The 22,500-nt window shown below is 49.6% G+C and overlaps 1 protein-coding gene across 6 annotated transcripts in view; it reads left to right on the forward strand.

Annotated features, from left to right (window-relative positions):
• The window catches only part of LOC124045539 (extracellular sulfatase Sulf-2-like), a 367,147-nt gene that overhangs the window by 333,380 nt on the left and 11,267 nt on the right, over positions 1 to 22,500 (forward strand). For 4 of the 6 annotated variants that reach the window (XM_046364888.1, XM_046364889.1, XM_046364887.1 and 1 more), the window contains 12 exons: positions 92 to 220; positions 1,807 to 1,863; positions 3,843 to 3,978; positions 7,664 to 7,901; positions 8,844 to 9,135; positions 11,443 to 11,539; positions 16,556 to 16,650; positions 18,260 to 18,319; positions 18,609 to 18,778; positions 18,855 to 18,997; positions 20,792 to 20,915; positions 21,576 to 21,609. In XM_046364888.1, the coding sequence (XP_046220844.1) occupies positions 92 to 220; positions 1,807 to 1,863; positions 3,843 to 3,978; positions 7,664 to 7,901; positions 8,844 to 9,135; positions 11,443 to 11,539; positions 16,556 to 16,650; positions 18,260 to 18,319; positions 18,609 to 18,778; positions 18,855 to 18,997; positions 20,792 to 20,915; positions 21,576 to 21,609 (1,575 nt within the window). The remainder of the gene's footprint in view (positions 1 to 91; positions 221 to 1,806; positions 1,864 to 3,842; positions 3,979 to 7,663; positions 7,902 to 8,843; positions 9,136 to 11,442; positions 11,540 to 16,555; positions 16,651 to 18,259; positions 18,320 to 18,608; positions 18,779 to 18,854; positions 18,998 to 20,791; positions 20,916 to 21,575; positions 21,610 to 22,500) is intronic. The other 2 variants (XM_046364891.1, XM_046364892.1) reach the window with 1 other exon arrangement.

The following is a 22,500-nucleotide window of genomic DNA, read 5'->3' on the forward strand; positions in this document are numbered from 1 at the left end:
TCCCTCTCATCAGCTGACGTTAACCAACCAGATACCATCTGACATGCGCCGTAATAACCTTGTCCCCTTATCTCCTCCTGCGTCTCCATAGCAACCCTCACGTGGTGCTGAACATTGACCTGGCGCCCACCATCCTGGACATCGCTGGCATGGACGTCCCGCCAGACATGGACGGCAAGTCCATCCTCAAACTGCTGGACATAGAGAGACCAGTCAACAGGTATGGAGCAGGAAAGGATCAACTCCTGCCCATAACTATGTGTATTCTGTATGTCGGCAGAATCCTCTAGGTATCCTCCATAGATCACTGACAGAAGTAACTGCATATCCTCTAGGTCCCTTAAATTCAACTCTGGACATGGAAGCCAGTTCCACTGCTTTTAAAAGGGTAGTGGGTTCGATCCCCAGGACCACCCATAAGTAGAATGTATGCACACATGACTGTAAGTCGCTTTGGATAAAAGCGTCTGCTAAATGGCATATATATATATATAAAAGGATTTGCCTCTAATCAGGCACTGCTTTAGGACACCAGGTGGGTGCCAGAAATGATCAGGTAGAACAGGAAAACCAAACAGGCTCCGGACCCCTGTTCTAGGTGGTTCTACTGAATATGAGTCGTACATTGGCACAGGCCACTGACAGGTTTGAGTTCCCTCAGGGTTCCTGCTCTACTCTGGTAAAATTACTTCAAAAGAGCCCAATCTAACACCTGGGTTTGACCAATGAGTTTTCCTCAAAAACTGTGGCACCGCACCAATCTTTGAACCTGGCTCAGTCTGCCAGGTTACCATGACATCAGTTGACATCCCAGCGACACCTCTTCCTCTTGCCCAGCCTGGATATTGCTATCGTTAACGGGGGGAAAAGATATAAAAGAAAAGAAATAATCATTCTCCCTCCCTCCAAGTGTGTGTGTGTGTGTGTGTGTGTGTGTGTGTGTGTGTGTGTGTGTGTGTGTGTGTGTGTGTGTGTGTGTGTGTGTGTGTGTGTGTGTGTGTGTGTGTGTGTGTGTGTGTGTGTGTGTGTGTGTGTGTGTGTGTGTGTGTGTGTGTGTGTGTGTGTTCTCTTCTCTTTCCTAGCTCTGCAGCTGTAATCAGAGAGAGATAGCTGTGAAATTGTTCCGAAGGCATGGGAGGCTAGCTTGCTGGCCTGATGGGAGGCTGTGGGGATAGAAGGAGAGGCTGTGGGGATAGACTGAGAGGCTGTGGGGATAGAAGGAGAGGCTGTGGGGATAGAAGGAGAGGCTGTGGGGATAGAAGGAGAGGCTGTGGGGATAGAAGGAGAGGCTGTGGGGAAGAGAAGAGGTCGAGGGATGGGGTGGGATGGAGGAGAGCAGAGCTGTGCTGAGAGGAAGAGAGAGGGAGAGAGAAAGGGGGAGGGAGGAGAGAGGGAGAGAGAAAGGGGGAGGGAGGAGAGAAGGTGCAGCACTGTAGGCCGATGGATCAATAACTCATATCTGAGCAGCAGGCCAGGAGAAGGTCAGAGTACTCAGGGAAGAGAACCATTTTTTTCCACTTTATTTTTCTTCTACGTTCGATCACTTTCTTTTTTCCTGTCCTCATCCAAAAGAACACCTGAAGTGTGCTATCGATTGTTTTTCCTCTCAGATTGACCCAGGGCTGTTTTTTGTACTTTTATTTTATCTCCCTCACTACCTGTTGCATTATATCATCACTGGAGGCTGTCGCTCTACGGAGTGTCGGAAGGATAATTTCCTCAAGCGTTACATGGTGTTCTGACTGTAGTACCTGGTCAATGAAGGAGACGGCTGATGGGTCTGTCTTTATCGCTCCTGGTTGTCAGGTTCCAGGTGAATAAGAAGGGGAAGGTGTGGAGAGACTCGTTCCTGGTGGAAAGAGGGTGAGTCACAGAATATCACCTCACTGTTTTTTCTTTTTAAGGGTATTTTCTGACATTATTGAAGAGAGATTGTGTCAATGACAGTGGGGATAGATGGAGAGGCTGTGGGGATAGAAGGAGAGGCTGTGGGGATAGAAGGAGATGCTGTGGGGATAGAAAGAGAGGCTGTGGGGATAGAAGAAGAGGCTGTGGGGATAGATGGAGAGGCTGTGGGGATAGAAGGAGAGGCTGTGGGGATAGAAGGAGAGGCTGTGGGGATAGAAGGAGAGGCTGTGGGGATAGAAGGAGAGGCTGTGGGGATAGACAGAGAGGCTGTGGGGTTAGAAGGAGAGGCTGTGGGGATAGAAGGAGAGGCTGTGCGGATAGAAGTAGAGGCTGTGGGGATAGAAGGAGAGGCTGTGGGGATAGACGGAGAGGCTGTGGGGATAGAAGGAGAGGCTGTGGGGATAGAAGGAGAGGCTGTGGGGATAGAAGTAGAGGCTGTGGGGATAGAAGGAGAGGCTGTGGGGATAGACGGAGAGGCTGTGGGGATAGACGGAGAGGCTGTTGGGATAGAAGGAGAGGCTGTGGGGATAGAAGGAGAGGCTGTGGGGATAGAAGGAGAGGCTGTGGGGATAGAAGGAGAGGCTGTGGGGAAGAGAGGAGGTCGAGGGATGGGGTGGGATGGAGGATAGCAGAGCTCTGCTGAGAGGAAGAGAGAGGGAGAGAGAAAGGGGGAGGGAGGAGAGCAGAGCTGTGCTGGGAGGAAGAGAGAGGGAGAGAGAGGGGGAGGGAGGAGAGCAGAGCTGTGCTGGGAGGAAGAGAGAGGGAGTGAGAGAGGGGGAGGGAGGAGAGCAGAACTGTGCTGGGAGGAAGAGAGAGGGAGAGAGAAAGGGGGAGGGAGGAGAGCAGAGCTGTGCTGGGAGGAAGAGAGAGGGAGAGAGAAAGGGGGAGGGAGGAGAGCAGAGCTGTGCTGGGAGGAAGAGAGAGGGAGAGAGAGAGGGGGAGGGAGGAGAGCAGAGCTGTGCTGGGAGGAAGAGAGAGGGAGAGAGAGAGGGGGAGGGAGGAGAGCAGAGCTGTGCTGGGAGGAAGAGAGAGGAAGAGAGAGGGGGAGGGAGGAGAGCAGAGCTGTGCTGAGAGGAAGAGAGAGGAAGAGAGAGGGGGAGGGAGGAGAGCAGAGCTGTGCTGGGAGGAAGAGAGAGGGAGAGAGGGGGGAGGGAGGAGAGCAGAGCTGTGCTGAGAGGAAGAGAGAGGGAGAGAGAGGGGGAGGGAGGAGAGCAGAGCTGTGCTGAGAGGAAGAGAGAGGGAGAGAGAGGGGGAGGGAGAGAGCAGAGCTGTGCTGAGAGGAAGAGAGAGAGAGAGAGGGGGAGGGAGGAGAGCAGAGCTGTGCTGAGAGGAAGAGAGAGGAAGAGAGAGGGAGAGAGAGGGGGAGGGAGGAGAGCAGAGCTGTGCTGAGAGGAAGAGAGAGGAAGAGAGAGGGAGAGAGGGGGAGGGAGGAGAGCAGAGCTGTGCTGAGAGGAAGAGAGAGGAAGAGAGAGGGAGAGAGAGGGGGAGGGAGGAGAGCAGAGCTGTGCTGAGAGGAAGAGAGAGGGAGAGAGGGGGAGGGAAGTTCACCGGCAGCAGGCCGGATTTGAACCTTTGCCGACATCTTACCACTGGCCCAGCCACTCATCTCACTGTTTAACATAACGACACCGCAGTCTATTTTTTATGTCTCTGTCTGTGTGCCCATTAAATCATCTGGTTACGTTCATCTGAGAGAGGTCACAGTGTTCAATGCCTCATTATTTCATGTCTTTCTTGCCTTAAATATTATCCTACAGATACTTGATATCAAACCCATATCTGGCAATGCAACTTCTGCTAATGTCATTAGATGTGTCATGTAAGTGATAATGCCTGAGAAGCTGTAGTTTATGGGATATATTGTCACTGCTAATCAGCATGCAGGACCCTAACAACCTGTTGTATAGTTCCATGACTGTGTCACTTCTCCACAGGAAGTTGCTCCACATGCGTGATGCGTCTTCAGGGAAGGACGTGGCCCAGGAGGAGAACTTCCTGCCTAAGTACCAGCGGGTCAAGGACCTGTGTCAGAGAACAGAGTACCAGACACCCTGCCAACAGCTGGGACAGGTAGGTAGCCAGGAAGACACAAACACAAACACATATATACACACACACACACACACACACAAGCATGCACACACACGCACAGTCATACTTCAATTAACAATCTAATTCACAGTTGCGCACAATTAGATGAATGTTCGCCCCTAAAGCAAATGTACAAGCATAACAGTCAGCACTGAAAATACAACACTTGATTAGTTACTCCATCCGTCTCTCATCTTTAGGTCTCACCTCGAATAGTAAAGAGCAGTAAATTGGTGTGTCTGAGAATCTACTTAAAAAGGCTCTGTACCCTCTTGATCACCTGCTGCTATAAAAAGAGAATGAGCTGCTGTGTTCTGTTCTGGTGGAGAGGAGAGGAGAGGAGAGGAGAGGAGAGGAGAGGAGAGGAGAGGAGAGGAGAGGAGAGGAGAGGAGAGGAGAGGAGAGGAGAGGAGAGGAGAGGAGAGGAGAGGAGAGGAGAGGAGAGGAGGGGAGGGGAGGCTGGGTATACCCTGTAGGTTGGATTCTCACTGTGGGTTTAGACAGGACCTACTGAGGTGCTTTTATCTCTTAGGACGACCAGGCTTTGAAACCAAACAGCTGTGTTTCAAGTGATTAGGCTTTGAGTCAGGTCTGTTGCCATAGCTCTATCCCCCAGGACACGAACATACACACTCCATCCCACCTTGGTAATGAAGGACAGTGGGGGAGAGGGTGTGACAGTTCTCTAGCCGTCAGCTCAAACACACCTGCAACTTTAAGAACTCAGATATTTATTAACAAGATTGCCCATTGAATAGTAGAGTCCCCAAGGGATCTCTGAATCCAACCAAGCAATCTCCCTTCTCTCACAGCTTTTAGTTCCTGTCTCTAAAGGCATTTTTCACAGTTAGTAACTTTCTCATGGATCCTGATGGATTTCCTCTGTCAGTAACTTTCCCTCTTGGATCCTGATGGATTTCCTCTGTCAGTAACTTTCTCTTGGATCCTGATGGATTTCCTCTGTCAGTAACTTTCCCTCTTGGATCCTGATGGATTTCCTCTGTCAGTAACTTTCTCTCTTGGATCCTGATGGATTTCCTCTGTCAGTAACTTTCTCTCTTGGATCCTGATGGATTTCCTCTGTCAGTAACTTTCTCTTGGATCCTGATGGATTTCCTCTGTCAGTAACTTTCCCTCTTGGATCCTGATGGATTTCCTCTGTCAGTAACTTTCTCTCTTGGATCCTGATGGATTTCCTCTGTCAGTAACTTTCTCTCTTGGATCCTGATGGATTTCCTCTGTCAGTAACTTTCTCTCTTGGATCCTGATGGATTTCCTCTGTCAGTAACTTTCCCTCTTGGATCCTGATGGATTTCCTCTGTCAGTAACTTTCCCTCTTGGATCCTGATGGATTTCCTCTGTCAGTAACTTTCTCTCTTGGATCCTGATGGATTTCCTCTGTCAGTAACTTTCTCTCTTGGATCCTGATGGATTTCCTCTGTCAGTAACTTTCTCTCTTGGATCCTGATGGATTTCCTCTGTCAGTAACTTTCCTCTTGGATCCTGATGGATTTCCTCTGTCAGTAACTTTCCCTCTTGGATCCTGATGGATTTCCTCTGTCAGTAACTTTCTCTCTTGGATCCTGATGGATTTCCTCTGTCAGTAACTTTCCTCTTGGATCCTGATGGATTTCCTCTGACACCTGTACTCTTTTTCTCCATCTGACATCAAATATGTTCATTAAAAATCAGAATCTGTATAGTTGTAAGACTGCAGCAGTCCTGCTCTGTGCTGTCTGTTTACACTACAGTACTGCATCTGCCTATTAATGATGACATAACAGGATTGTGTGGGAGCAGAAATGAGAAGGGGAAGAGCCAAACATGTCATTAAAGGGTCTCTTCTCTCCCCTCGTCTCTCCTCTCTTATCCCCTCGCCCCTCCCATCCTCTCCTCTCTTATCCCCTCGTCCCTCCTCTCCTCTCTTATCCCCTTGTCCCTCCTCTCCTCTCTTATCCCCTCGCCCCTCCTCTCCTCTCTTATCCCCTTGTCCCTCCTCTCCTCTCTTATCCCCTCCCCCCTCCTCTCCTCTTCCCTCTCTTATCCCCTCTTATCCCCTCCTCCCTCCTCTCCTCTCTTATCCCCTTGCCTCTCCTCTCCTCTCTTATCCCCTCGCCCCTCCTCCTCCTCTTATCCCCTTGTCCCTCCTCTCCCCTCACCCCGGCTCTCCTTTCTTTCTCTTCTCCTCTCCTCTCTGCTCTTCTCTCCCCTTGCCTCTCCTCTCCCCTCTTATCCCCCCTCCTCCCTCCTCTCCTCTCTTATCCCCTTGTCCCTCCTCTCCTCTCTTATCCCCTCGCTCTCCCTCCTCTCCTCTCCTCTCTTATCCCCTCGCCCCTCCCATCCTCTCCTCTCCTTATCCCCTCGTCCCTCCTCTCTCTCTTATCCCCTTGTCCCCCTTCTCCTCTCTCTCTTATCCCCTCGCCCCTCCTCTCCTCTCCTCTCTTATCCCCTCGCCCCTCCTCTCCTCTCCTCTCTTATCCCCTCGCCCCTCCTCTCCTCTCTCCTCTTATCCCCTCGCCCCTCCTCTCCTCTCCTCTCTTATCACCCGGCTCTCCTTTCTTTCTTCTCTTCTCCTCTACTCTCTGCTCTTGCCTCTCTCCTTATCTTATTGCCCTCCTCTCCTCTCCTCTCTTATCCCCTCGCCCTCCTGCCTCTCCTCTCTCCCCTCACCCCGGCTCTCCTTTCTTCTCTTCTCCTCTACTCTCTGCTCTTCTCTCCCCTTGCCTCTCCTGTCCCCTCTTATCCCCTCGCCCCTCCTCTCCTCTCCTCTCCCCTCACCCCGGCTCTCCTTTCTTCTCTTCTCCTCTACTCTCTGCTCTTCTCTCCCCTTGCCTCTCCTCTCTTATCTTATCCCCTCGCCCCTCCTCTCCTCTCCTCTCTTATCCCCTCTCCTCTCCTCTCTTATCCCCTCGCCCCTCCTCTCCTCTCTTCTCCCCTCACCCCTCCTCTCCTTTCTTCTCTACTCCTCTACTCTCTGCTCTTCTCTCCTCCTCTCCCCTCTTCTCTCCTCCTCTCCTCCCCTCCGCTCCCCTCCTCTCTTTTCTTCTCTCCTTTCCTCTCTTCTCGACTCCTCTACTCATCTCCTCTCTCCTCCTGTCCCCTTCTGTCCCCTCCTCCTCTCCCCTCCCCCTCTCCCCTCCCCTCCTCTCCTCCCTCTTCTCCTCGCTGCTCTCCTCTCCTCCTCTCCTCTGCACCTGTCCCCTCCTCTCCTCTCCTTTCCTCTCCTCCATGGTTTGTCATCACCTGTTAATTGCATTTCAAGCAACATCACAGACAGGGTATTGGAAGTTAATTTGCGTCTGCATGGCGTCACTTGTTTCCACCAGTGAGTAATTTCCCCTGGAGAAGCATGGTAATTCCAATCAGATGGAAATATAATTTTACTGTAATGAACAAAGTCAGAAGGTACAGATAGTGTTAATTGTGTGTGTGTGTGTGTGTGTGTGTGTGTGTGTGTGTGTGTGTGTGTGTGTGTGTGTGTGTGTGTGTGTGTGTGTGTGTGTGTGTGTGTGTGTGTGTGTGTGTGTGTGTGTGTGTGTGTGTGTGTGTGTGTGTGTGTGTGTGTGTGTGTGTGTGTGTGTGTGTGTGTGTGTGTGCATTTAAAAAGGACACTATGTTTATCTCCCAGTGTTAACCCCTGTCCCCCTCTCCTCTCTCCCTACAGAAGTGGCAGTGCGTTGAAGATGCTACGGGGAAACTGAGGCTGTATAAGTGTAAGGCCATGACCAGCATGTCTGCAGAACGGAAGGAGGGCCCTGCCAACATCAGGTCCCAATTTTACCCCCAGCGCGAAGCAAAGCACATCGCAGAGCGCAACACAGAGCCCGAAGGCTGCAATTGTGACCAGTTCCCTAGCTTCAGACTCAGTGCCTTCAAGAAGAAAATGTTCCTTTCCAAGAAGAGTAGGTGGAATCTTTTTCACTCTCACGTTCACTCATATAGTACACAAATACTCTGATTACTTCTGACACTCATACTGTATAGTACACAAACACTCTGATCACGCACTTCTCATGCAAACACATTCAATTCTGCTTTACAAAATGTTCCTCACTCAACCTTGCATGAATGCAGTGTAGCTCACTTCTCATCACTGACGTGGTATGTGGGAGCCACCCTGTGGAGACAATGACAACTTCACTCACAGTTATAATTTAAAGCTTTAGTATGTAACTGTGGGAGAAATGTGAGTTGTAGATCTCTGATTGTCATTGAAAGTAAGTCAGATAAGCGGTTGATTCATTCTACGTGCTCTATTTCTATGCATCCTGTGCTGAAGTTAATATTTTGTGTCTTTTTTATTTTCGGTTTTGCACACCAGTTTCAAACAGCTGAAAATACTATATTTTTGGTTTTTGAAAAGGGGAACAATGAAACAAACTGTGGAACTGGCTTCGATGTCCGAATTTGAATTTGAGGGGTGTAGAGATTGTACAATCTCTACACCACAATCTCTACACCACAATCTCTACACCACAATCTCTACACCCCTCAAATTCAAATTCGGACATCGAAGCCAGTTCCACAGTTTGTTTCATTGTTCCCCTCTAACAAGGGACTGATTAAGAGCTGGGACACCAGGTGGGTGCAATTAATTATCAGGTAGAACAGAAAACCAGGCCTTCAGACCTCTTAGGGAAGGATTTAAATAACCCTGCTCTACACAATGCCTTGTTTGTTACGTCACATAAAATGAAATTAGGTGAACATGATAAAATGTTGGCAACCAGGAAATGGCAGAGTGATTTCTACACATTGTGCCTTTAAAGTCTCATAGGGCCTGATAGGGCTTAAATACTATGCATAAATCCCTCCACTATCTCACTCTGCTCTCTTCCTGACAGAGATGAAGGCTGTCAAGAGCTATGCCCGTAACCGTTCTGCCCGCTCTGTGGAGATGGAGATAGGAGGGGAACTGTATGCTGTAGACTTGGGGAATGGCTACCAGCCTGTACTGGCCCCCAGGAACCTCAGCGAGGCTGGGGCCCCGGGGCCACTCGACGACACTGAGGACGACTTCAGTGGCATGGGGTTCACCATCAGTCCCAGGACTAGCAGCAACAGTCTGGCTATAGTACCTTCTGACATCAAAGTCACACACAGGTCAGGGAGTGTGTTGAGGTTCTATGTGGATGGGTGGGTGTGTTTGTACTGTGTTAGTACTGCATGTTGAATGTGTTGCTAGTACTGCATGTTGAATATGTCACTAGTATTGCATGCTGAATGTGTTGAAGGTGTACTATGCCGAAATCCCTCCGCCATTTCCTGGTTGCTGAATTTCGAATAGTTCACCTAACTTAACACCAAACGTAAAGTGTAGACAAGGGCTATTCGGTTATTCCTTTCAATTATACACTGCTCCAAAAAATGAACGGAACACTTAAACAACACAATGTAACTCCAAGTCAATCACACTTCTGTGAAATCAAACTGTCCATTTAGGAAGCAACATTGATTGACAATAAACTGCACATGCTGTTGTGCAAATGAAATAGACAACAGGTGGAAATTAGCAAGACACCCCCAATAAAGGAGTGGTTCTGCAGGTGGTGACCACAGACAACTTCTCAGTTCCTATGCTTCCTGGCTGATGTTTTGGTCACTTTTGAATGCTGGCGGTGCTTTCACTCTAGTGGTAGCATGAGACGGAATCTACAACCCACACAAGTGTCTCAGGTAGTGCAGCTCATCCAGGATGGCACATCAATGCGAGCTGTGGCAAGAAGGTTTTCTGTGTCTGTCAGCGTAGTGTCCAGAGCATGTACATCAGGAGACATGGAGGAGGCCGTAGGAGGGCAACAACCCAGCAGCAGGACCGCTACCTCAGTCTTTGTGCAAGGAGGAGCAGGAGGAGCACTGCCAGAGCCCTGCAAAATGACCTCCAGCAGGCCACAAATGTGCATGTGTCTGCTCAAACGGTCAGAAATAGACTCCATGAGGGTGGTATGAGGGCCCGACATCCACAGGTGGGGGTTGTGCTTACAGCCCAACACCGTGCAGGACGTTTGACATTTGCCAGAGAACACCAAGATTGGCAAATTCGCCACTGGCGCCCTGTGCTCTTCACAAATGAAAGCATGTTCACACTGAGCACATGTGACAGATGTGACAGTCTGGAGACACTGTGGAGAACGTTCTGCTGCCTGCAACATCCTCCAGCATGATCGGTTTGGCGGTGGGTCAGTCATGGTGTGTGGTGGCATTTCTTTGGGGGGCAGCACAGCCCACCATGTGCTCGCCAGAGGTAGCCTGACTGCCATTAGGTACCGAGATGAGATCCTCAGACCCCTTGTGAGACCATATGCTGGTGCAGTTGGCCCTGGGTTCCTCCTAATGCAAGACAATGCTAGACCTCATGTTTATTTATTTATTATTTTACCTTTATTTAACTAGGCACGTCAGTTTAGAACAAATTCTTATTTTCAATGACAGCCTAGGAACAGTGGGTTAACTGCCTGTTCAGGGGCAGAACGACATATTTGTACCTTGTCAGCTCGGGGGTTTGAACTTGCAACATTCCGGTTACTGGTCCAACGCTCTATCCACTAGGCTGGAGTGTGTCAGCAGTTCCTGCAAGAGGAAGGCATTGATGCTATGGACTGGCCCGCCCGTTCCCCAGACCTGAATCCAATTGAGCACATCTGGGACATCATGTCTCGCTCCATCCACCAACGCCACGTTGCACCACAGACTGTCCAGGAGTTGGTGGATGCTTTAGTCCAGGTCTGGGAGGAGATTCCTCAGGAGACCATCCGCCACCTCATCAGGAGCATGCCCAGGCGTTGTAGGGAGGTCATACAGGCACGTGGAGGCCACACACACTACTGAGCCTCATTTTGACTTGTTTTAAGAACATTACATCAACGTTGGATCAGCCTGAAGTGTGGTTTTCCACATTAATTTTCAGTGTGACTCCAAATCCAGACCTCCCATGGGTTGATAAATTTGATTTCCATTGATCATTTTTGTGTGATTTTGTTGTCAGCACATTCAACTATGTAAAGAAAAAAGTATTTAATAAGAATATTTCATTCATTCAGATGTAGGATGTGTTATTTTAGTGTTCCCTTTATTTGTTTTGAGCAGTGTATATAATATGCTCTGGTGAGAGGAGCTCCTTACTAATTAGTGACCTTGATTCATCAATCTAGTACAAGGGAGGAGCAAAAACCTGCAGACACTCTGCCCTCCATGGAATGAGTTTGACTCATGTGATGTAGAGCATTTTTGTACAATTTAAACTGCTGTGAAATATATTTTCAATACCTCCATATTTGTATTTTCAGCTGTTTGAAGCTGGTGTACAAAACCAAAAGTAAATAACAAAAACTAAACTTAAAGTTACATATTTCAGCTTTAAAACTGCATGTTTAAATGTGTTGTTAATGCTACATTATTGTGTTGTTAGCTGGGATAAATGCTCACTGTGTATCCTGTCCTCAGATGCTCCATCCTGGTCGATGACACAGTGAAGTGTGACACAGGGATCTATAAGTCTGTGCAGGCCTGGAAGGACCACAAACTCCACATCGACCATGAGGTAGGCCAGTCTTCTCAGCCACTCACATAACCCACATCGACCATGAGGTAGGCCAGTCTTCTACAGCCACTCACACAACCCACATCAACCATGAGGTAGGCCAGTCTTCTCAGCCACTCACATAACCCACATCAACCATGAGGTAGGCCAGTCTTCTCAGCCACTCACATAACCCACATCAACCATGAGGTAGGCCAGTCTTCTCAGCCACTCACATAACCCACATCAACCATGAGGTAGGCCAGTCTTCTCAGCCACTCACATAACCCACATCAAGCATGAGGTAGGCCAGTCTTCTCAGCCACTCACATAACCCACATCAACCATGAGGCAGGTCAGTCTTCTCAGCCACTCACATAACCCACATCGACCATGAGGTAGGCCAGTCTTCTCAGCCACTCACATAACCCACATCAACCATGAGGCAGGTCAGTCTTGTCAGCCACTCACATAACCCACATCGACCATGAGGTAGGCCAGTCTTCTCAGCCACTCACATAACCCACATCGACCATGAGGTAGGTCAGTCTTCTCAGCCACTCACATAACCCACATCGACCATGAGGTAGGCCAGTCTTCTCAGCCACTCACATAACCCACATCAACCATGAGGTAGGCCAGTCTTCTCAGCCACTCACATAACCCACATCAACCATGAGGCAGGTCAGTCTTCTCAGCCACTCACATAACCCACATCAACCATGAGGCAGGTCAGTCTTCTCAGCCACTCACATAACCCACATCAACCATGAGGCAGGTCAGTCTTCTACAGCCACTCACATAACCCACATCGACCACAAGGCCAGTCTCATCAGCCACTCACATAACCCACATCGACCACGAGGCCAGTCTCATCAGCCACTCACATAACCCACATCGACCACGAGGCCAGTCTCATCAGCCACTCACATAACCCACATCGACCACGAGGCCAGTCTCATCAGCCACTCACATAACCCACATTGACCACGAGGCCAGTCTCATCAGCCACTCACATAACCCACATCGACCACGAGGCCAGTCTCATCAGCCACTCACATAACCCACATTGACCACGAGGCCAGTCTCATCAGCCACTCACATAACCCACATCGACCACGAGGCCAGTCTCATCAGCCACTCACATAACCCACATTGACCACGAGGCCAGTCTCATCAGCCACTCACATAACCCACATCGACCACGAGGCCAGTCTTATCAGCCACTCACATAGACCACGAGGCCAGTCTCATCCGCCACTCACATAACCCACATCGACCACGAGGCCAGTCTCATCAGCCACTCATATAACCCACATCGACCACGAGGCCAGTCTCATCAGCCACTCACATAACCCACATTGACCACGAGGCCAGTCTCATCAGCCACTCATATAACCCACATCGACCACGAGGCCAGTCTCATCAGCCACTCACATAACCCACATCGACCACGAGGCCAGTCTCATCAGCCACTCACATAACCCACATTGACCACGAGGCCAGTCTCATCAGCCACTCATATAACCCACATCGACCACGAGGCCAGTCTCATCAGCCACTCACATAACCCACATTGACCACGAGGCCAGTCTCATCAGCCACTCACATAACCCACATCGACCACGAGGCCAGTCTCATCAGCCACTCACATCGACCACGAGGCCAGTCTCATCAGCCACTCACATTGACCACGAGGCCAGTCTCATCAGCCACTCACATTGACCACGAGGCCAGTCTCATCAGCCACTCACATAACCCACATCGACCACGAGGCCAGTCTCATCAGCCACCCACATCGACCACGAGGCCAGTCTCATCAGCCACTCACATAACCCACATTGACCACGAGGCCAGTCTAACCCACATCGACCATCAGCCACTCATCAGCCATAACCCAGTCTCATATTGACCACGAGGCCAGTCTCATCAGCCACTCATATAACCCACATCATTGACCACGAGGCCAGTCTCATCAGCCACTCACATTCAGGCCAGTCTTATCAGCCATCGACCACGAGGCCAGTCTCAGCCATCAGCCACATTGACCACGAGGCCAGTCTTATCAACCCACATCGACCACGAGGCCAGTCTCATCAGCCACTCACATAACCCACATCGACCACGAGGCCAGTCTCATCAGCCACTCACATAACCCACATAGACCACGAGGCCAGTCTCATCAGCCACTCACATTGACCACGAGGCCAGTCTCATCAGCCACTCACATTGACCACGAGGCCAGTCTCATCAGCCACTCACATTGACCACGAGGCCAGTCTCATCAGCCACTCACATTGACCACGAGGCCAGTCTCATCAGCCACTCACATAACCCACATATGACTGTAATGTCGTTCGTTTGTCGAAAGAGAGTCGGACCGAAATGCAGCGTGGTGGTTACTCATGTCTTTAATGTAGAAGAGCGATACATGAAATAACTTAATAAATATACAAAACAACAAAACGAAGCAGCGAAAGGAGCAGCGAAAGGAGCAGCGAAAGGAGGATGAAAGGAGGATGAATTGTTCGGAGAAGGACCCTGGGATCAGCCGGGAGAATATCGCCGCCCCAAAGACTAACTGGAGGCGACAAGAGCTGAGAGACGCTGGTATGAGGAGAAACAACAGCGGCAGCAGGAGCTACAATATCGGGACTATACGACGTGGGAAGAAATAGACAGGTGGGCGGTCGACCCAGAGAGAGTGCTGGAGCCCGCCTGGGATTCGCTGGAGCAGTGCAAAGAGGGCTATAGGAGAATGGAGTTGGAGAGACAATCACGACGGCGCAGAAGAAAGCCTGTGAGTCAGCCCCAAAAATGTATTGGGGGGGGGGTGCTCAGAGGGAGAGTGGCAGAGTCAGGAGACAGACCTGAGCCAACTCTCCTTGTTAATCGTGAGGAGCCAAGGAGGAGACCTGAACCAGAGCCGGTGTTAGAGGTGAGCGAAGCAGAGACTGTGAAGGAGTTAATGGGGAAGGTGGTGTGGAGAGTAATGAGGGAGTTGCTAGCTTGGTGCTTTTAGGTACAAGATTCGTCCGACGGAGCGTGTCGGAGATTTGATGGCACCTGGGTCAGCGCTCCATACTCGTCCTGAGGTGCGTGTTAGTCGGCTGGTGAAAAATGTGCCAGCCTCACGCACTAGGCCTCCTGTGTACCTACCTAGCCTTGCACGTCCTGTGCCAGTCCTGCTCTCAGGCTCTCCAGTACACCTTCACGGTCCAATCCATCCAGAGCCACCTCCACACACCAGTCCTCCGGTAGCAGCTCCCCGCACCAGGCTTCCTTTGCGTGTCCTCGATCCAGTACCACCAGTTCCAGCACCACGCACCAGGCCTTCAGTGCGCCTCGCCTGTTCAGCACAGCCAGAGTCTTCCTTTCCTCCTGCGCTGTCGGAGTCTCCCGCCTGTTCAGCACTTCCAGAGCCTTCCTCCTCTACAGCGCTGCCGGAGCCTCCTGCCTGTTCGGAGAAGCCTGAGCTACCAGACTGCATGGAGCAGCCAGAGTTGCCAGTCTGCATAGAGCAGCCAGAGCTGCCAGTCTACATGGAGCAGCCAGAGCTGTCAGCCCGCAAGGAGCAGCCTGAGCTGTCAGTCTGCATGGAGCAGCCTGAGCTGTCAGTCTGCATGGAGCAGCCAGAGCTGCCAGTCTGCATGGAGCAGCCAGAGCTGCCAGTCTGCATGGAGCAGCCAGAGCTGTCAATCTGCATGGAGCAGCCAGAGCTGCCAGTCTGCATGGAGCAGCCAGAGCTGCCAGTCTGCATGGAGCAGCCAGAGCTGTCAGTCTGCATGGAGCAGCCAGAGCAGCTAGATCCGCCAGTCAGCCATGATCTTCCAGATCTGCCAGTCAACCAGATTCTTCCAGATCTGCCAGTCAACCAGTCTCTTCCAGATCTGCCAGTCAACCAGTCTCTTCCAGATCTGCCAGTCAACCAGAATCTTCCAGATCCGCCAGCCAGCCAGGATCTACCGGAGCCTACTACCTGCCTGAGCTTCATCTCAGTACTGGGCTTCCTCTCAGTACTGGGCTTCCTCTCAGTACTGGGTTTTCCTCAGTACTGGGCTTTCTCTCAGTCCCGGGCTTCCCCTCAGTCCCGGGCTTCCCCTCAGTCCCGAGCTGCCCCTCAGTCCCGAGCTTCCCCTCAGTCCCGAGCTGCCTCAGTCACGAGCTGCCCCTCAGTTCAGTGGGGTTCTGGGTGAGGAAGGGTGGATTATCCCAGGACGCGAAGGGGAGGAACTATGACATTAATGGAGTGGGGTCCACGTCCCGAACCGGAGCCGCCACCATGGACAGACGCCCACCCGGTCCCACCCTATGGTTTTGAGGTGCGTCCGGGAGTCCGCACCTTAGAGGGGGGGGTTCTGTCACGCCTTGGTCATAGTATTTTGTGTTTTCGTTATATATTTGGTCAGGCCAGGGTGTGACATGGGTTTAAATGTTGTATTTCGTATTGGGGTTTTGTAGTCATTGGGATTGCGGCTGAGTAGGGGTGTAGCATAGGTTTGGCTGCCTGAGGCGGTTCTCAATCAGAGTCAGGTGATTCTCGTTGTCTCTGATTGGGAACCATATTTAGGTAGCCGGGGTTTCACTGTGTATTTCGTGGGTGATTGTTCCTGCCTCTGTGTTAGTGTTCACCAGACAGGCTGTATAGGTTTTCACGTTTCGTTTTGTTGTTTTGTATATTTATTAAGTTATTTCATGTATTGCTCTTCTACATTAAAGACATGAGTAACCACCACGCTGCATTTCGGTCCGACTCTCTTTCGACAAACGAACGCCGTTACAATGACCACAAAACAATGATGCTTTATTTCTCAATGCAGTTGATCTTCAGTGGTCACATAATAGCTGCTAATGAAATCATTGATTGTATAATTATGAGTTGGTTGAACGGGTGGTACTGGGACTCGAATCCACTATCTTAGCTTTGCAAGCACCATGCTCTAACAACTCAGCTGTAGAGGACCACATCATTGTGTTGTGACATTTCTCTGTCTAATCTAATGTCCTACCTAATCTAATGTCCTGCCGATCTCTCAGATTGAGACCCTGCAGACCAAGATCAAGAACCTGAGAGAAGTCAGGGGTCATCTGAAGAAGGCCCGCCCAGAGGAGTGTGACTGTCTCCGCTACATGTAAAGAGAGAACATCTCCCCTCTCCTCTCCTCTCCTCTCTTCCCCTTCCCCTTCCTCTCCTCTCTTCCCCTGCCCTCTCCCTTCTTCTCTCTTCCCCTCTCCTCCCCTCTCCTCTCCTCCGCTCTCCTCTCTTCTCCTCTCCCCCTCCCCCTCCTCTCTCTCTCCTCCCTCTCCTCTCTTCCCCCCCTCTCCTCTCTTCTCTCCCCTCTCCCTCTTTCCCTCTCCCTCCTCTCCTTCTTCCCTCTCCTCTCTTCCCCTCTCATCTCTTCTCCTCCCCTCTCCTCTCTTCCCCTCCCTTCCTTCCTCTCCTCTCTCCCCCCCTCCCTCTCCCCTCTTCTCTCTTCCCCTCTCTCCTCTCCTCCCTCTCCTCTCTTCTCCTCTCCCCTCCCCTCTCCTCCTTCTCCTCCCATCTCCTCTCTTCCCCTTCCCTCTCCTCTCTTCTCTTCCTCTCCCCTCTCTTCCCTCCCCTCTCCTCTTCCCCTCTCTCTTCTCTCTTCCCCCTCTTTCCTCTCTTCTCCTCCCCTCTCCTCTCTTCCCCCTCCTTTCCTATCTTCTCCTCCCCTCTCCTCTCTTTCCCCTCCTCTCCTCTCATCCCCTCTCCTCTCTTCCCCTCTCATCTCTTCTCCTCCCCTCTCCTCTCTTCCCCTTCCCCTTCCCCTTCCTCTCCTCTCTTCCCCTTCCCTCTCCCCTCTTCTCTCTTCCCCTCCTCTTCCCCTCTCATCTCTTCTCCTCCCTCTCCTCTCTTCCCCTTCCCCTCCCTCCCTCTCCCTCTTCCCCTTCCCTCTCCCTCTCTCTCTCTTCCCCTCTCCTCTCCTCTCCTCCCTCTCCTCTCTTCTCCTCTCCCCTCCCTCTCCTCTCTTCTCTCCCATCTCCCTCTTCCTTTCCCTCTCTCTTTCTTCCCCTCTCCTCTCTTCCCCCCTCTCCTCTCTTCCCCTCTCCTCTTCTGTCTTCCCCTCTCCTTTCCTCTCTTCTCCTCCCCTCTCCTCTCTTCCCCTCTCCTTTCCTATCTTCTCCTCCCCTCTCCTCTCTTTCCCTCTCCTCTCCTCTCATCCCCTCTCCTCTCTTCCCCTCTCATCTCTTCTCCTCCCCACTCCTCTCTTCCCCTGTCCTCTCTTTCCCTCTCCTCTCCTCTCTTCCCCTCTTCTCTCTTCCCCTCTCCTCTCCTCTCTTCACCTCCTCTCTCCTCTCTTCCCCTCTCCTCTCTTTCCCTCTCCTCTCTTCTCCTTTCTTCCTCTCTCCTCTCCTCCCCTCCCTTCCCCACTTCTCTCCTCTCCTATCATCCTCTCCCCTTTCCTTCCCTCCCCTCTCCTTTGCCCTCCCCCCTCCTCTCTCCTCCCCTCTTCTCCCCTCCCCTCTGCTCCCTTCTCCTCTCCTCTCCTCCCCTCCCATCTCCTCCCCTCTCCTCTCATCTGCTCCCCTCTTCTCTCCTCTTCTCAATCCACAGTTTACGTTGCTCAACTGATTTCTTACAAATCCTCACACACTAAACGCCAGCATTAAATTACAGTGACTCTACCACTCAAATAGCTTTTCTTCAGACCCCCTGTGGTTCTCCCTGCAGATATTTATACTAAATGCTGATAATGTGAATATCTGTGTGTGTTTCAGCTACCAGTCTAAGTACAAGAGTAAGCTTAGGCACAAAGGAAGCAGCATTCACCCATTCAGGTAAGGGGTTTGTGTTGTTTATCATGTGTGTCCTTCCTATAAGAAAGAGATGTGAACTCTAGGTGTTCTTATGAACTCTATGTGTAATGATTGTATATCTACAATATACTGTATGTATGTATGTGTGACTATTTCATTGTGTGTGTGTGTGTGTGTGTGTGTGTGTGTGTGTGTGTGTGTGTGTGTGTGTGTGTGTGTGTGTGTGTGTGTGTGTGTGTGTGTGTGTGTGTGTGTGTGTGTGTGTGTGTGTGTGTGTGTGTGTGTGTGTGTGTGTGTGTGATGTCATCAGGAAGGGTCAGGATAAGGATAACAAGGCGTGGCTGCTGAAGGACCAGAAGAGGAGGAAGAAGATGAGGAAGCTGCTGAAACGTCTGAGGAACAACGACACCTGTAGCATGCCTGGTCTAACCTGCTTCACCCACGACAACCAGCACTGGCAGACCGCCCCCTTCTGGACAAGTAAGACCCTGTACACACACACGCACACATATACACACGCACACACACTAGCACCGACTATTCTCTCTGTCTGCAGTGGGTCCATTCTGTGCCTGCACCAGTGCCAACAACAACACCTACTGGTGCGTGAGGACCATCAACGAAACTCACAACTTCCTGTTCTGTGAGTTTGCGACTGGCTTCCTGGAGTACTTTGACCTCAACACAGATCCCTACCAGGTCAGTGCTCCTCCTCACCGCTATCACTCACTCCTCTGTAAGATTGTAACAGAGTAATACATTTAGAATATCGCTCTGACTCTAGAATATCGTTCTGATTCTAATTACACAGCATTATTTAAATATCCCCCATGTCATGTTAATGGGGATCTATCATGACTGTTATAGAATGTTGTGGTGTCATGTTAATGGAGTTCTAACATGACTGTTATATAATGCTGTAGTGTCATGTTAATGGAGTTCTATCATGACTGTTATATAATGCTGTAGTGTCATGTTAATGGTGTTCTAACATGACTGTTATAGAATGTTGTAGTGTCATGTTAATGGAGTTCTAACATGACTGTTATAGAATGTTGTAGTGTCATGTTAATGGAGTTCTATCATGACTGTTATAGAATGTTGTGGTGTCATGTTAATGGAGTTCTATCATGACTGTTATAGAATGTTGTAGTGTCATGTTAATGGAGTTCTAACATGACTGTTATAGAATGTTGTAGTGTCATGTTAATGGGGTTCTAACATGACTGTTATAGAATGTTGTAGTGTCATGTTAATGGGGTTCTAACATGACTGTTATAGAATGTTGTTGTGTCATGTTAATGAAGAGTTAGCACGGCTGTTATAGAATGTTGTAGTGTCATGTTAATGGGGTTCTAACATGACTGTTATAGAATGTTGTAGTGTCATGTTAATGGGGTTCTATCATGACTGTTATAGAATGTTGTGGTGTCATGTTAATGGAGTTCTATCATGACTGTTATAGAATGTTGTAGTGTCATGTTAATGGGGTTCTAACATGACTGTTATAGAATGTTGTAGTGTCATGTTAATGGGGTTCTAACATGACTGTTATAGAATGTTGTTGTGTCATGTTAATGTCTGTTATAGAATGTTGTAGTGTAATGTTAATGGGGTTCTAACATGACTGTTATAGAATGTTGTAGTGTCATGTTAATGGGGTTCTAACATGACTGTTATAGAATGTTGTAGTGTCATGTTAATGGGGTTCTAACATGACTGTTATAGAATGTTGTTGTGTCATGTTAATGAAGAGTTAGCACGGCTGTTATAGAATGTTGTAGTGTCATGTTAATGGGGTTCTAACATGACTGTTATAGAATGTTGTAGTGTCATGTTAATGGGGTTCTAACATGACTGTTATAGAATGTTGTAGTGTCATGTTAATGGTGTTCTAACATGACTGTTATATAATGTTGTAGTGTCATGTTAATGGGGTTCTAACATGGCTGTTATAGAATGTCGTAGTGTCATGTTAATGGGGTTCTAACATGACTGTTATATAATGTCGTAGTGTCATGTTAATGGGGTTCTAACATGACTGTTATATAATGTTGTAGTGTCATGTTAATGGGGTTCTAACATGACTGTTATATAATGTCGTAGTGTAATGTTAATGGGGTTCTAACATGGCTGTTATAGAATGTTGTTGTGTCATGTTAATGAAGAGTTAGCACGGCTGTTATAGAATGTCATAGTGTCATGTTAATGGGGTTCTAACATGGCTGTTATAGAATGTCGTAGTGTCATGTTAATGCACCGTAATGCAGAAACAAGTGGGGCCAGGTTAGGGGAACAGGAGGAAACGTCCCAACTCTGTAGACACGGCTCTGGTTCCTGACATTATCTAGCCTGTAGCCCTGTCTTCAAGATGGCATACTGAAAACAATATGTTGTATAACAGCTGGAGATGCTCTTATGAATTCATGTTCAAATATGTATGAAGACCAGCATCATTCCTCTCTCTCTCTGTATCTCTGTCTGTCTGTGCAGCTGATGAATGCTGTGAACACGCTGGACCGAACCGTCCTAAATCAGCTCCACGTTCAACTCATGGAGCTCCGCAGCTGCAAGGGCCACAAGCAGTGCAACCCCCGTACCCGCAACCTGGAGCTGGGTGAGTTCCTCTAACACACGCACACACACACACACGCACACACACACGCACACACGCACGCGCGCACACACACACACGAGCACACACACGCACACGCACGCACACACACGCACGCACGCACACACGCACACGCACGCACGCACACACGCACACGCACGCACACACGCACACGCACACACACACGCACGCACACACACACGCACGCACACACACACGCACGCACACGCACACACACACACACACAAATAATATCTCAGGTTGTTGCGGGTTGTCACTATAGAAGAATGATCTCTGTTTTCTATCCTCATCACCATCATCCTCTCCACCAAACCCAAGTCCTGCCTTGCTTTGTGTTCTTGTTTTCACCTCATGTATCAATTCTATTACTGCATCTTAAACGACTACAACCTCTCACACTGGAATGAGCTCTGTTCCTTTTAATGAAGGACAATTCAGTTGAAAGTCTTTTTTTGTTGTTTCTTTAACACTATTTGAATTTCAGACAACATTTTGATTTTTAAAAACAACTGCTCTTTCTATCCCCCCCCCCCCCCCTCTCAACACAGAGTTACACCTACATGGCTTAACGAGGTCTCTATGCCTTAATTGATAGGAATCTGTTCCTGTATTCTCTAACCACTGCTATTGTCTCTTCTTCAGGAGGTAAAGAGCGAAGCATCTTTGATGAATACAGGTATCTTTACTCATTGACATAAACACCACTCTGCACTTAACTATTTATTAGGTATTAGCACTAAACTCAGCAAAAAAAAGAAACCTCACACTGTCAACTGCGTTTATTTTCAGCAAACTTAACGTGTAAATATTTGTATGAACATAAGATTCAACAACTGTGGCATAAAGTGAACAGGTTCCACAGATGTGACTAACAGAAATTGAATAATGTGTCCCTGATCAAAGCGGGGGTCAAAATCAAAAGTAACTGGTGTGGCCACCAGCTGCATTAAGTACTGCAGTGCATCTCCTCCTCATGGACTGCACCAGATTTGCCCGTTCTTGTTGTGAGATGTTACCCCACTATTCCACCAAGACACTGACATTCCTGTCTGGCAGGAAATCACACACAGCATGGTGGCATTGTCATGGTGGAGGGTCATGTCAGCATTGAGATTGCCTGCAATGACAACAAGCTCAGTCCAATGATGCTGTGACACACCGCCCCAGACCATGACGGACACTCCACCTCTAAATCAATCCCGCTCCAGCGTACAGGCCTCGGGGTAAAGCTCATTCCCTCGACAATAAACGCAAATCTGACCATGAGACGCAAATCTGGTGAGACAAAACCGTGACTCGTCAGTGAAGAGCACTTTTTGCCAGTCCTGTCTGGTCCAGCGACGGTGGGTTTGTGCCCATAGGCAACGATGTTGCCGGTGATCTCTGGTGAGGACCTGCCTTACAACAGGCCTACAAGCCCTCAGTCCAGCCTCTCTCAACCTATTGCAGACAGTCTGAGCACTGATGGAAGGATTGTGCGTTCCTGGTGTAACTCTGCAGTTGTTGTTGCCATCCTGTACCTGTCCCGCAGGTGTAATGTTTGGATGTACCGATCCTGTGCAGGTGT

The sequence above is a fragment of the Oncorhynchus gorbuscha genome, linkage group LG10 (genome assembly GCF_021184085.1).
Source record: "Oncorhynchus gorbuscha isolate QuinsamMale2020 ecotype Even-year linkage group LG10, OgorEven_v1.0, whole genome shotgun sequence".
In the NCBI taxonomy this organism is placed as follows: Eukaryota; Metazoa; Chordata; class Actinopteri; order Salmoniformes; family Salmonidae; genus Oncorhynchus; species Oncorhynchus gorbuscha.